The sequence below is a fragment of the Cupressus sempervirens genome, chromosome 7 (assembly GCF_028749045.1).
Source record: "Cupressus sempervirens isolate cs-2001-9-10 chromosome 7, ASM2874904v1, whole genome shotgun sequence".
Classification (NCBI taxonomy): domain Eukaryota; kingdom Viridiplantae; phylum Streptophyta; class Pinopsida; order Cupressales; family Cupressaceae; genus Cupressus; species Cupressus sempervirens.
In genome coordinates, this window is record NC_143124.1 from 927,994,606 (window position 1) to 928,011,209 (window position 16,604).

Here is a 16,604-nt window from a genome sequence, read left to right on the forward strand (position 1 = left end):
TTAAACAAATGCATTATAATAGACTACAATAATGTTGAGACGATGTTGTTCATTAGAGTTATGTCCATTTTTTGAAGTTTCTAATGAATAGTATTCATTCCAAAAGGAAAAGACACATGAATGTTGAGGCTAACATATAGGCGACAAAGATATTTTACAAGGAACATGACAATAAAATATCTTGTAAAGTAAATAGAGAAGCCCTTGTTTCAAAGATGTATCCAGTTTTAAATATGGACAAAATAATGAAATGTGTGGGAAAAATGTCAACAGTTTTGGTAGATAATAGAGATAAAATAATAAATCACTTCCAACAATCTAGCAACATAGATCATGGCAAAATACCATAGCATATACATCCAATCCACCTCCTACAAATATTTGCAAAAAAGATAATAAAGTTTCTAGTTTTCTTTAAAACATCACAAGAAATGCTTACCATTGCATGGATCTGCAGGAGGAAACCCAAGAATGGTGTTGATTCGAGTTTAAAAACCTCATTCTTTCCTTCCATAATGGCACCCAACAAGAACGAAACATCAAATTTGAAGAAAATTATGGAAAATGCTATTGTTTAATTACTGAAAATGCATAGAGACCGATGTCAAAAAATATTTCAGCAAACCCTCATGACGACACTTACAATGAAGATATTTCAGCATATTGGATCATTTTATGGTTAACATACCCTAGAAGTTTCATAAGGAAGCTTGTGATTTTTATGAGATCTAAAAAAAATCTCCAAGTTTTAGAAATAATCATGAGAAATGCAATAAGCATGTGCTTTTGTTAAGTTTAAGGACATTTATTAAGTAGTATCATATATATTACTTAATGAATACTTTAATTTTAAAAAAATATATGTGATATTATTTACTCAATATGCCATTAAATTAAATCCCATAATTTTGCATATTGTTATTGTAATTAATAATCATTTCATGTTGAATTATAAAATATGGAATGAATATTAATTTTTGAATGAAAAATTGAATAAGCATGTGTTCATATGGCTAAATCCATAAGAATAGGTTCAAATTGATGAACTTCCAAGTATATAGAAAAAGGTTGAATTTATTTGAAGACAAATGGAGGATATCTAGGCTTTTCGAGTCATTTTAGGGGAGTTGGACTATTTTTCTAGTTCCTTAATGGTAGAAAGTGTTAAGGAAAGACTTTTTATTTTCTCACATGTCTTTTTGGAGCTCTTGGAGAGCCTTAAAAATAGGGTTTCATCTTGAATCTGACCCAAAGATGCTTCTAGAGCCTTTTTGGTGGAACTACTTGGAGAGTGTTTACTTAATGAGTTTTTGCTACTCATTTTGGGAGTTCTTAGTTATGCAAAATTTAGCTCTTAGTGATTTTTCTATGACCTTTGGGCATTTGCTGTATTTATTTTTTAATTCACATTATGATATGTACAGAGGTTTCCTTGGAGACCATTTTTGGATAGTGATTATCACCTTATTCACACATTTGTGTATTAATGTGATTTGATCAAACTATTAGTGAAAGTCTTATTTTCCTTCAGTTTTATCTCGCAGTTTCATACCTTCTATGTCATAAGTGTAATGTATAGATTTCAAATTATGTCAAGTAGATGTAATATGTTCTTTATCTTGAAATTTCATTTTCCTTTACTGAGCAAATATGCATTTAGACCTTTCTGCAAAATATTGACGTGCATGCATGGTAAAGGTAAGTTGTGCGAGTTTAAGCATTATTTTTGTGGTTTTCAAGTCATTTTTTTTCTAAATATCATAAGTTTTCAAACATTTAGGTGCATCACCATAGGTTTAGACTTCTTTTCTGTCATCTTTCTTTTCCTTCCACTCATAAAGCTTGTTATGTTTAGTGAAGCATCTTATAGGAGCCGATCCAGAAACTGGAGGTCTCACTTCAATTTCTTGTCCCATGTAAAAGTGATTCCCATGTTATGCCAAAATTACTAGACTCTTTTAGTTTAGTATGGGGTGCCAATTTTGGTGCATAACAGGACAACTCCACCCTTCCTCTTTTCATGGATTGTAACAATCTATTTAGCCTCCTTCCAAATAAAATTTAAAGTTTTGATAGCTTGGTATTTTGTGACTTTAATTTCATATATATATGTTCTTTATTTTTTGACTTATTGCACCAATCATGAACGACCAATTTCCTATCCCTCATTTATAGACCAAAAATATTCCAACTTGTAAGATTAAGCATCATTAGTTTTTGTTTGAGGGGGCTCTTCATTCTTGTATATTCTATTGAAACATTTAGGAATACTGTTATCTTTCCTATTGCCATCTTATTTTATTGTGGTAATGATTTTCTATATGAAGTTTTCCTATTCTTTTTTACTGTAATAAACAAAGGATACTTATCCTTAAATGATGCCTCCACCATATCCACTATGTTATCCACAATGCATTCCTTACTCTCAACTAAATGTTTATCTGTACTGCTATCCTTAGTATAATTAATGTTGTATGCTTTGAACCTTTCCTTAATTTTAGCTAGAGTGAGTTATTGGGCATTGGGTCTAATGGAGAATTAACCTCATTTTTGACATCACTAAGAGCCACCCCAAGAGTATTATTATCAATTGATTTGGTAGAAATAGCCTCCAATTTCTCTTTGAAAAGAGGGTTGTTTAGTGATATCAAAAAACTTATTGTAGGTCCCAAGTTGTAGAAGTAGGATTATTCCCCATCTCACAAATATAATCCTCCTTCCCTCCAATAGTTTTAGGGATCCCTCTTGTTCAATTTTCTTATGAATTTGAGATACAAAGTTCCTTGGACTTTTCCCCCATTTTTAGGGTTATGTTAATTGTCAACAACTTTGAATGATTCATTAGATGACCTTTTACGCAAAGAAAAATCCTTGTGATTATTTCCATTATCTTTACAGTGAAAGCATTCTTTTAGGTTACCTAATAGTTCCACATGCCAACTTAAGGTATCATCTTAAAAAAGAATATTGTTTTGTAGGTATATCAATTTTTGGCTACAAGGCTATCAAGATCTTTACATTGAGATGGGGTAAGGTAACCCTAGAATCTTTTATTTACATAGCATTCTCTAAGGGTTTCAAAATTAAGGAAGGAGCAACCAAAATATTCTGGGGAGGTTCTTAACCTCTAACCAATTTGGGGAGGCCTTGGCTAAAACTTGGTTGACATCCCCTTTAGGAGATAAAGGGGATGACCTAAATAAGGCTTGCCCAACATTCCAAAAACCCATCTTAAGAAATCTGTTCTCCATGCCATGAATTTTAAATGCAATGAAAAACAAACCGTTAAACATCATTCTATAGAAACTAAAATAGATTCCTAATTTCCTTACCCAAACATCCTCCCTTCATTCAACAATTTTGTTTTTCATAAGGGTAGCGAATTAGAGTCCATACAAGAGAAAAAAATTGCCACATTTTTTAACATAGTTTTCTTATTCTTAAGTACTTTAATCATGTCCTCATTAGGAGATGAGGATACAAATTTCTACATATAAGGATACAACTTACTATCTTCTCCTCTTTTGGCACCTCCACCTCCAATAACACTTGTATTTCCATATCCATGTTCATTGACACCCATTGTCTCACTACAATCAATGAACATGACTCCTCCATTAAAATATGTTGTGAGTGGACACACTACCACCTCGTTTTATAGATAAAATAACTTTGAAAGTCAATTTCTCTGTAATACGCTTTATATTTTCATTCTTTTTGTGACTAGTTTTATCTCATCTAGAAACATTATTTTCTCCACCCTTATCATCATCCACACTTGTTGCTGAAGGTAGACTCAAATTAACTATAATAGGATACCACAACTAAGACAAGAAACAACAAATAGAAAATGCTCTACTTGAATCCCCAGATGATTCAAAATAATTACACACATGTCACAAAGAATAGTACAAAATCCACACAGGAAACAAAAAGTAATGATAGACACTCACAACATTTTCCAAAGCCCTTGAAGCCTGTAAGTTGTAGGTAGAGTTGTGGGAATACAAAACAACCCAAGGCGACACACACACTTGTAGAGCCAAATCTTGTTTGCAATCTTCACCCTCGTGATTTTTGTGTAGGAGAGATTTGCAATTTGATCACAGGAGAGCCTTTGTAATTTAATGGTGCAATTAAACGGGTTGAAGATTGACTGTGATAATAATTTAGATAAATTAAGTTAGTGCAACTTACATTTTGGTGGAGATTTTACTGACAAGGGTTTTATCCATGTCACTATGTCTCCTTTTTCATGATATTCATTTTTTTTATTTTGTTCTCTTTGCTCTAGTTTTGAGTACTAATTGTAGAATTCAATAAAATAATTGCTTTCGATTCAAACTAATTAATTTTAAAAGTCGGTGGGTTTATCCTCATAGATTATAGATTAACCATGGTTATGTTATAAATTGCATGATTACACTTTACACGAAACACACTTGTTCTTTCATGTTTGCATCTAAGAAATTGGTCACTCTTGCTTGTTCTTTGTCATCACACCAGGGGCAATATTAGGGGGACCTTATTGATTTTTTATACAAGTTCTTTCATGATCATATATTTATACATTAGCTCATGATTGTTACAAGATGCCATTTTAGGATATTGCTATTAGTATTTAACTATGTAGTTTTTGAGTCAAACTCATTGAATCATGTTTCATGGGTAGTGATTCACATGAATCCATCTCTCAAAAGAATAAGTGAAAGGCTTAGCACTCATTAGATCTAGGTGATGCTCGTAAAGGTGAAGCACCAAGACTTCTTAGGAGGTCACCCATCCAAGTACTTCTCTAGCTCGAGCATGCTTTTCTGTAGAGTTTCCTCCATGGTTAAACCCACTCTTCTTGCAACCTCATTTGCAAAACTTCACCAAGTGTCATGCCTTGTGAACCATTCATTATAAAGTCCCTTAAGTTCATCACCTCTATGAGCATCACCTAGATCTAATGAGTGCTAAGTGTTCCACTTATTCTCATGAGAGATGAATTCATGTGAATTACTACTCATGAAACATTATTTTAGTTGATGGGTTTGACTCAAAACCTACACAGTTAAATCTTGATAGCAATATCATAATTTGACTTGCTGTGAAAAAATATGTCTAACTTATCAAGATAACATTTATTACACCATCACATGTTTCTTGAGAAAGTATATGATTATCATCTTTTTCATATTACTTTTGCCCTCTCTTATAATTAATTGTTTCATCTGTACAATTAATTTGAAACAATACATTATATCATTGAGTGTCATTCATGTTTGTATTTAAAATGGCTTTGTAAAAGTCCTACACGTGTTGTAGATTTGTTAAGGAAATGACTATAATAGTCTACTAAGTATCTTGCATCTCATTTTTTAGTCATAATAATTCATTTAGGGATCTTACTCTTACATTTATCACAAAGTCTCTCTTGGATGAGAATGGTGTATTAAGGGATCTTGTACCTTGTAATATACTTAAATATTTTTTGGTGATGGTGTCTAGTAGTTTCTATTCATACAAATTTCAAATTTTATACAAACTTCTAATGATTGAATTAGCTACATGTACAACTGAAAATAACAAATTATCATCACATGGAGTGTAGAACATTTGCATATCCACATCCTTTATGAATGTACTTCTCATTTACTTCCATTTTTGTTATTTTTAAACTTCAACGTACATGATCCATTATGTAGAGGTGAAAAGTACATCCCTAATATCCCCTTAATTAACTGGTATCATGATTGCTCTTTTTCCCCAATGTAATAGTTTAGTGCCCAAATGATGTATTTTTGTGCAACAATCAACATTCATCCTTAACTTGAGTCCATTACTTTGGTGATTCAAACTACATATTTCTCTTGTTCCTAGTCTTAGGTCAACAACAATGGGGTGACTCTGCTAACCACTTTCCAAGAACAAATTTAATCATCTGAGTCCAAAGTTGATTTGATTCTAAGTGGTTGCTAACTATCTATTCAAGCACAAAACATTTGAATGACTGTTAAAATGTTGTATAAATGGACAAATTTATAGACTAGTTATATTATCCACCATCTACTAAAACAAACAATCGTCATTCAAATATCATTTGATTACATAGAGCATTCCATCCATATTCACATATATTATGACTTATGCATAGGCATTTGTATTATGCTTGACATTTCTTTGATCTTATTAAAACCCTATTGAATCAGTGGGTAAGGAAATAACACAATCAAGATAAGCCATGAAATAACCTATTTGAAAACAAATCCAAATATTGCTTCTAAGCACCACCCAATCCAAATATTTTATGGGTAAGTATGCATATAAAAATATGAATTAAATAGTTCAAGATCAAGTAGAAGGTTCAAGACCATAAATCTTTAGATCAAGGTTGCTCACTATTATTCCTTTACGAACCTAACAAACCTCACTTTGACAATAACAATAGATAAATTTTGAATTGAATCACATAAATCCATTTCTCTTTAACAAAGACCCTCTTTCTTTTAAAATAAATAATATTTTAATATTTTATTTGGATTTAATTCAATTTATTTATCTTTTGTAATATTAATAAATTATGACATTTCAATTTTAAACTATATTTTTCTTTTAAAATAGTCTTTCTCCTCTTCAATATTAAATATCAAGTCAAACTTGTACATTCACATTTTGATAGTAATATGTTTGACTAAAAAACTACACAACCACCAAAAAAAATAAAGAGAATAAATAAATCATTCATGAAAATATATGTGATTGTTAAATTTCAAATTATAGACTTCAACCTTCATTTTATTAAAATAATTGAAATATGAAGTCAAACCTATACAAATAAATGCTAATATCAAGTTAAACTTATACAACTAAATCTTGATAACAATAACTTTGATTCTTAAAAAATATAATAAATAATCAACTCTGAAAATAAGTCTAATTTATTAAATTTGAAATTATAGAATTCAACACATATCCTTGGAGCAGGTCACGTGACTCAAAATATTGTAAATTAAAAAAAAAACTAAATCAAGTCTCAAACAGTCAATTTCCAAAACATAATATCTAAATTAAATCAGATGAAAACAAGTCAAATTCAGTCAAATCCCGAGCCATGCAGGTGTCTCTCGCAACTGCGTGCCACCTCACAAAATGACGTGTAAGAATTATAAAAGAAATCAAGAGATCTACCAGAATATTAAAAAAATAAGGATGGAATAAGCAGTCGACACTAGCGAAATTCGAGAGTTACGACCACCATTCTTGTATGGATATTTTGATCACGTGACATTGTAGGGAAGCAAAAGTTTTTCTTTGAAAGCTTTTGTTACATCCGGAGGAATGTGCGGGGATTTGCAGCGCATCGAATCCTGTGCCCAAGAAATTCCCATACCACTCCGCGCCGCTTTTTTTAAGCTACGCGAGCTTATTCACCCAAAAATTCCTATTCTCTGATACTGTTCAGATCTTAAAGAATTAGTTTGTCGTGTTTAAATTCAGTTCGAGAGAAAACAAACAAAAAAATTGAACGGGAAAACGAGAAGATAGTTAACCAGGGGTGATAAATTTGAAGGGTTTCATGGATTTCTCGAGCTCGGGGACTCTGCATTTGGTGATGGCGGCCCTGGTAGGGGCTACAGTAGTGGCGGCCTCGGCTTATTACATGCACAAGCGAGCGTTGGAGCAGCTGCAGGAGCTTCAGCGGCGGAGAGAGGGAGAGCATTCGGATGGTAATGAAGAAGAAGAGGAAGGGTTGGCACAGAGTAAAAGGCAGGGACGCCATAATTATAGGCGGAGAAGTGCGTCTGATAGAACCTTCAGCTCAATGCCTAATTTCGCTAGGGAGCCTGGGGAAGGGTTGGAGTTTTATGGCCACAACGAGAAGAAGTTAAGTCATAGTAATAATTATAACGGAAGTGCGGAACTGAAACGGAGCTCATTCGGGAACTTGACTACGATTCCCTCGGGACTTCCCCGCCTTCAGACGCGGCGTGACGGTATGCTTTCTTCCGGAAATTGTCTGCTCATTATTATTTTTATATAAAGCTTTATTAGAAAAGGGATCCTAGTTCTTTTCATTGTATTATTTTTTGTTGAGTTTCGAATATGTTGAAATATAATAATTTGTTAATGACAAATGAGGAATTTTGGTGAATCCGTGTTGCCCATGCGGATTTCGGTTTTTGCGGTTTGGACTTTTTACTGTCTCGTAGAGAGGCTGAATTAATTTGTGTATTTTAAGGTTATTTTTCTTTACAAAGATTTGATTCATTTACCGAAACTTACAATGTTTTTAAAATTTCACTCTAGAAATTTTAATTTAGTGTTTTTAAAGATATGCACATCATAAATCCTTGAAAGGTCAGAATCTCTTCCGTATTATCATTGAATTTCTTAAAACTTTGTCTCTTTGATGGGGAAAGACTCACGCTGATTACTCAACGCTGGTCGGTGGAAATTTAAACAATTTGGCCGTAGGCTAAGTAAATTGTGCATTCTCTAAGGGCCTTCCTCTTTTCGATAAGTTGCACCATTTACGGGAATTTCGAATTGTCCTTTTTGAAGATTTTGCAATTCATAAACCTGTAAATGCTTGTAATCTACCCCTCAGATCTTTGAATTTGTTAAAGCTCTGCATAATCTTTTAACAATTTTTTGATGTTACAGAGTTTTGAACTTCTAAAGTGACGTTGCAATGAGAATTAATTAATTTCAGCTAGAGTCTGAAGTAGTACGTACGTTCAGCTCTTTTCCTTGAGGAAACGAAATCTACCAACTAATGACCTGATTTTCAGTAGAGATTTAAACTATTTAGCCAGAGGCTGAATGCATTATGTAAGATTTTGTTATTTTTTGACGGGTTGATTGCATTTACTGTTAACTTTGATTTATTTAATTATTTCATTTTCAGAATTTGCATATCATAAATCTTTAGAAGCTCAGAATGTATTCTATAAGATCTTCGAATTTTCTTAGACCTGTCATAAAATTTGTATGCCTTTGCTTGAAATTTGTATCCCTTTAAGTCTTTAAGAGCGGAGGCATGAACTTTGATCTGATGCTGAACATTAGACAACTATACTTTTCTACCATAGACTGAACTTTTGTTACATTCTGTAAGGTTCTCTTCCTTCTCAACAATTGGAATGCATCTATTGTAAATTTGCATGATTGTAAAGATCCGCTTGTCATTTCTCTTTATGTAACCTTGGATGCTTTGAAGATATGCAATCCACAAGTCTGTGAAAGTGCCAAAGTCTATTCCCCAGATATTTGGATTCGCTAGAAATTTGCACAATCTTAGTATCTCTTTTAGTAGGACAGGTTCAAACTTATGACATGAAGCACAGACAGTTGGAATATAAACTATTCAACCTTTGTTGGTTCAAGTATTTTGCATTCTGTAAGGCTTCCAATTTGACAATTGAAATGCATTTACTGTAGATTGGAATGCTATTCAACTTTTGCAAATACAAATTCCACTGTAGCTCTGACTGTTAATGAATATTTTCAAGTAATAAATCTGCAAAAGCTCAAATTCTATTCCTAGATATCTTTGAATTTGCTAAAACTTTGAGATCTTTGCACAGACTTTGAAAACCTTGGAAGTAGAAGTAGTTTAATGTTCAAACTTGTTGGTTTTGTAGGACTGTTCTCTGCAAATGTAATAACACTGTCATTTTTATAGGTGTGTTCCACATGCAGATTTGAAGCCTTTTAAATATGAGAGAAGATATGTCTATGTCTCTATGGTTAATCATCATTAGATAATAATAATACATTAACAATGTTATAAATAACCATATATATAAATAATGTATTATATATATAAGAATATTTGTCTAAATGATGATTTACCATCAATAATATATCTCATGATCGAATCAATCTGACTGAAGTTACAACCTTAACACTCCCTCTTAGCCAAGGAGGATTGCTATAGAACACATTATGCTCTCAAGCATAGAGAGATATCATCTCAACGTGATATTCTTGAATGACATATTTAAGGATATCAGCATATATTCATCAAAATAGATATTATCTTTCAATATCATTGGAAGTACGATACAACAAGGAATATCAACCATAGATATTTATCAATCTTATATTCCTTGTGGTATGTACACTAGCATCAAATTCGTGATGCTTACCAAGAGAATATGTTATATCCTAGTAGGATATGAGTTATTTGTTTTCCGACACTCCGGGACAACAACTTAATATAGTCTATTAGATAACAAGTAATCAGGGTGTCATGATCACTATCATGACAAGTATCATGACTTTCAGCACAATTAGATAACAAGTAATCAGGGTGTCATGATCACTATCATGACAAGTATCATGACTTTCAGCACAGTTGGGGACAACATCTTAATTTAGTCTGTCATAATACATTTGTTATCATGATATCTGACACTCCGGGACAGCGACTTAATGTAGTCAATCATGATAATAGGTCAAGCTATTGTTAAGATCGTCATCTTACAATAGCGACCTCACAAAAACATCAATGAAAGATCGTCACCTTTCATGACATAATCACAACAACACCATGTAGTAACTCACATGATATCTACCATTAACCGAGTCAAAGGGTGGACCCACCATAGCTGCTACTAGAGGGTGAAACATGGATTTCAGCTCAAACTTCTCTCTCAAGGAATTTCACTTCAAACTTTTCTTTCGTAGAAAACTCATTAGCAAGAAATCACACCTCGTAATTCTCCCTCTGAACAACGATCTTGGGAAGTCTAGTCTTGTAGTTACTCCCTTATAGACTCTCTTCGCTCAAGGATGCCTATTGGACTTTCTTTGAATTTGATATCAATCTTCCGACTTTCGAGTGATAAGTCATTATTTCCTCATGATGTGCATAGTGGTAGGCCCATCAAAATCATGCAGTGATACACATGTATTTTAGACTTCCACTGAGTATCAATCTTCTCAGCTCTTGCGTAGCCTTTGAAGAAGTGTTAGACTCCCTCTTAATATAGAAGTGTACTTATCTCTATTAGGATTAACCACAGACAGAAATAGCAATTACATGGAAATATAACCAATATCAAAAAATAATAAATTGCACATAAGAGAACACAAGACACAAGGATTTAACGTGGTTCACCCAATCCCCTAGGCTACATCCACCGACAACAAGTCCAATATTATTATTATCTAGTGATTACAATCCGCAATCCCTTATAGCTCAATGCCACCGTAAGAAGCTACAATGTCATCACATATTATGAAATCCCTAACCCTAAGCCATTTTTGGCTTCTTGAAAATGAAATCCCTAACTCTAAGCCATTTTTTGCTTCTCGTATTGCGATAGGGAGCGCACCTGGGGTGCTACCCCCAAACCTCTGTAGAAATTATTCGGGGGGAAATTGCGCAGAATAACCTTCGATTCTAATAGGGCTCCCCAGCACAACAATCTTGCACAGTCCTGCACTAATGCCTTGGTAGAATACTTAACACACCATTCTTCTCTTTCTGCAAGAGCATCCTAGGAGACCAATGAATGGAACAAAAGTACATCAAGGCACAAGTTTCTTATTATTCATGCATATAAGCAAGAGACTATAATAAACAAATAAGTGCAATACTTAAAGATAATAAATTCTTATCTATACATTAACATCCTTGATATAAGTTGTTCCAATGAAGGTCCATATACATCAAATCAGAAAATACCTCCAATGGGAAATGCAACATTGGTTAAGGTAATCATTCACCCCCCCACAATGTAGAATTCTCACATGCTTCATTATTATTAATTTGAACCATCAAATAGTCTAGTTCAAGAACTTTGAAAAGAACATCAGTTCCACTTGTAGATGAATTATATTCCTATTCAGTCCTCTTGGGATGAGCCTTGTGTTTCTGCTTTGGTTCTATACCCATGTTCCAACACATTAATCTTCTTTAATGACTGAATATTTAAGTGTCCTAATCTTTCCTCACCATAGTCCATATCCCTGCCCTCTGACAATTCTTCTTTGTGCTCTTAACACTCCACAATACCAATTTTTAGTCCAAAGGTACTTCTTTCACCACTTATAATAATTATATAAGTTTCTTTAGTAGGATCAATACCTTGTTCTTATTTAACTTCACCCATTTCCAACAAGTATGTAATGCAATATTTTCTTGTCTTTCCTTCCTTCCTATTCGGTGATATCCATACTATTCCTCTTTTCTCTTGATAACGTATAATTGGTGAATGTGCGTTCACTCAAGCGTTTCAGATTATAATATTTGACACACGTTTTGTAATGTACTTTGACAAGATAATGTAGTATTCAACCCAGTTCTCTAATTTACAAGGAGGATTCTTTCATTTTACTCGTATATATTTCCAATACGATATGTTAATAGATACAATAGTATTATCTTTGCCCCAATATCTCAAGTATCAGTTCATATTACTGTGATTTGCACTCTACACGAATCACCATTCAATGTCCTCATATTAGTTGAGTTGAGCATGTTACCTTTAGCTTTTGGTGGGATACTACCTTTAGCTTTACATATATTTTTACAAACTGAAATAATATGATTGCCTAGTCTTGATCAACTTAGACACATGATCTCTCTGCCCGATAGGTGCTGTCCAATTCTCTGCCTGTATGTCTTAATAGCCTGTGTTCTTAAATATGTCATTTAATTGTTTTATTCCTTTCTTTTACCTATGCTATGGTGCCATATTTTAACTTCATATTTATTACTTACTCCCCCTTCGGTTAATTTGGATGTCACTCCACGTATTTGTCCTTGCCTCCACTTCGGCGATAACCACATCGTGTCTTATAAGAGAAACTACAAACGTTTATTAATTATTTAATTTCCATCCACGATTGCAATATACCTTTACAAAATGGTCCAAGGGGTTTAGCTTGGTTGAAGCTATGAGTTCTCATTGTGGAGACCTTGGTTCAAATCCCAAGATGGACATCTTTGTGGAATTCTAAGTTGTGACTCTTGGTCTTCTATTTATTGTATTTGTCTCATTGTAAAAAGTGGATTCTAAATTGTGACTCTTGGTCTTCCAAATGTTGTTTCTAGTGTGGTTGCTCGAAAGGAGCTTGAATAAGTTTGTAATTCTCATGTTGTTGCTTGAATAAGCACAAGATTTGTTGCTTCAATATTTTAATATACCTTCACAAAATGTGTTGTCTCTTTTTTAATTGGTTTTCTCTTTTCATATTTTCATCCATAGGCGGACTTGGTCACTTGTTCTAAACTCTTTTTCCAGATTGTTCATGTTTATGCATTTGATGTTGATCTGATTCATATGATATTCTTTGGCATCGTCTGCTGAGACTTTCTGTGTCTCCTATCAGTATGTATACTGCTGATGTTTTAGATTCTACTTGACTCCTGTCTTTCCTTGTTGACTGAATGAATAGAGTTGTATTATGATTGTGCGATTTTGGATTGGCTATTGCCGTGGCGGGTATTCCTGAACCGTGGTGGTCTTCTGTCAACTCTATTCCCATGATTCCTGATTCTGTATCGTTGGGTTCGTTGGTAATTGTTTTGTATTCCTCGATTGCTCAACGATGATCCCAAGTTCCCCCATCTCTGCATGCATGTGTTTCTGTTTGTTAAGCTCTTGCATCGATTGTAAAATGATTTCTGCTATGTGATAATTCCTTTCGTCATTGCCGGAGAATCAAGTCTGTTTTGATTGTCTTTACTTCCTATCTCCACGATGATTGCTGATTCTCACTGTTGTATGTGGTATTAGTTTTTAATTGATTTCCTGATTGTCTTCTCTGCCACGTCGGTATATTTGATGATATTCCTGTTCCTGCGATGATTGTCTTCTCTGCCATGACAGTATTTTTGATGATATTCCTGTTTCTGCGATGATTGTCTTCTACTGAGTTGGTGTAGGAAATACCGTTGGTCAATACATTTCAGATGTCTGCTTATTTCTCCCCATAGTTGATTCTTCTCCTTAACGCTGCTCCAATTGTAGTGTCTATTATGCATCTGTCTTCCATTATTGTCGTCTTCAAATGGAATTTATTTGCAAATATCTCATCTGTGGCTCTGGTATTCGATGACATTGAAATGTGTTCAGATATATTGATGATGGTCCTCAGGTACTGTCAAATAGATGTCATTGTTGGCCAAGCCCAGATACAACTTGTGAAGGGTTCAAACACTCCGCTTTTGTATTCTAGATGATTCCTCCGCTGTAGCCGCAACTATACTTTACAAATTCTGCTTGCTAATTGCCATCTCAACCATGTTAAAAATTCGCCAATAATAACAATAGTTACCGTATCATAATTTCATCCAAACTGAAGAAGATTACCAACACATCTGAGATGAATCTTTGCACCTAAGAATACTTTGCTGTTATGACACGATATCATTTATTGAAGACTATTTGCTGTTAAGAAGGAATTCTCCAGTGATATCTTTTTAAAGTTCCAAAGATTGTGAACAATCCAATTTATCATGCTTGCATCAAGCATGTTAAGGTTTATCATCACTACATTTACAGCTTGGCGCTCTGATACCATGTTGGTTTTGTAGGATCATTTTCTGCAAATGTAATAACACTGCTTCTGTTATAGGTGTATTCCAAATGCAGATTCGAAGATTTATAAATATGAGAGGAGACATGTATCATGAAGAGACATGTCTCTACGGTTAATCATCATTAGATAATAATAATACATTAACAATAATATAAATAACCATATATATATGTATTATATATAATATAATACATATATAATAATATAATATATATAAGAATATTTGTCTAAATGATGATTTACTATCAACAATATATCTCATGATTGAATCAATCTGACTGAAGCTACAACCTTAACAAAACTTACAACTTGGTGTCAGACAATTTTTGTTTTAACTGATTAGTGATAGGTGGAAATAATGTGTAGATTTCATAAGGTTATTTTCCTTGGCAACATTTCAAATGCATCTAAGTAACTTTGGATTCCCTTTTTTGAGTAATTGCATATCATAAATCTGTGAAGGCTCAAAATATGGTTCCTGAGATATTTGAATTTGCTAAAACATGACATAAGCTTTGTATGTCTTTGTATAAGTTGAAATAGAAGAGGTTTGTATTACAATAATAGATAAGTTGTCTATTATTAGTTAATGGTTATCTATTGTAAATATTTAGTTAGCTTTAGTTAGCTTTCGTTTTTTTAGTTTTATTTGTTAGAATAGAATATTTCTATTCTTTCCGCTTTATTCTTTTGTGTAAAATGACCTCTCGGTCTCTGTTATTAATAAGCAAGTATTTACCAATTACCTCGTAATATGGTATCAGAGCATAGTTCTTAATTTTTTCGAAAATTATAATTTCTTTTCCGAAATTATCAGAGCCAATTTTCAAAATTATTCTGTGATTCTTGCTTTCTAAAAACCTTAGATTTTCGACTAGGGTTTTTTTGTTGAGTTTTTCAAAAATCGCAATTGTAATAGTTTTCGGCCAGGTTTGAAGAAAAAAATTTCTGCATCCTGCGCGATTTGCATCTGTTTGGATCTTCACATAGTAATTTTCGCAGGGGAGAAGTGCATTTTTTCTGGAAAATCGTTAGTGATTTTACACCAAAAACGGCTCTGCGTTTTTCTTTAGACGACTCGGATTTTGGAAACCAGTCATCTGCGTTTTTCATGGTCGTTTTTTCTTGTGCCTGACCTCAAGGCGTCGGTTTTTTAACCTCCATACTGCCGTGACCAGCTTTAGTCGACTGAAAACCACCATTTTTTTACAAGGTTCAACCTCCATGGCCGCCGACTGATATTTTGTTCGAAACCCTAATTTTTGGGGTCAAAAAATATTTTGTTTGTAGATTCTTGGTGGGTTTTTCGAGAACTCAACTGGGTTGTCGTCCGTTTTTCTGGTTGCCTCGATTTTTGTGCCTTGATTTTCGAGCCAGCGGATCTAGAAAACGACAGCAAATTCCTTCTGGGTTTTCGAGCTCTCTTTTGGGTCATTCTTTGATTCTTCTGGGTCTTCCGTATTTTTGCCTCGAAGAACGTGCCTTCACAGATTTTCACAATTTTTCATTGAAAAACGTGCCATGGCATCTCTAACAAATATTCTGCTCGAGCATAATTCCAAATTCAATGGTCGCAATTATGGACCCTGGAAGCAGCGCATCATCGCAATCTTCGAATATCGAAACACCGATCAACTTGTTCTGGGTGTTAGGCAGCGTCCGACTTCTCCGGGTCCTGATCAAGATACATGGGATCTGAATAATCGAGAGGCAGTAATGCTTCTCAAACTATTCGTAGCTAATGACCAGCTTTCTCAGATTCCATCCGGCAAGACAGCTGCCGAAATCTGGACACATCTAAAAGGTTTTCATGAGACTTCCGACAAGAGCAGAGCCTTCTTTCTGAAAAACACTCTGTTTTCTATTGTCATGGATGAGCGCACCTCGCTCCAGGCACACCTGAATCGGATTCAGGAAATCCGTGATCAGTTACTTGCCATCGGTCGCAAGATGGAGGAAGAGGATATTGTGGTAATCACTCTTCAGAGTTTACCAAAATCCTATGAGCATTTTATCGAGACTCTCAACATCACATCTACTGGTGTTGATCTAAAGTTCACTGA

The 16,604-nt window shown here is 33.9% G+C and overlaps 1 protein-coding gene across 4 annotated transcripts in view; it reads left to right on the top strand.

The window, feature by feature from the left end:
• The first annotated feature begins 7,179 nt into the window (after window positions 1–7,179).
• LOC149550602 (AMP deaminase-like) overlaps window positions 7,180–16,604 on the top strand; it is a 216,352-nt gene continuing 206,927 nt past the window's right edge. For 2 of the 4 annotated variants that reach the window (XM_089793594.1, XM_089793595.1), the window contains exon 1: window positions 7,180–7,979. In XM_089793594.1, the coding sequence (XP_089649720.1) occupies window positions 7,562–7,979 (418 nt within the window). In that variant the 5' untranslated portion in view covers window positions 7,180–7,561. The remainder of the gene's footprint in view (window positions 7,980–16,604) is intronic. The other 2 variants (XM_089793592.1, XM_089793593.1) reach the window with 1 other exon arrangement.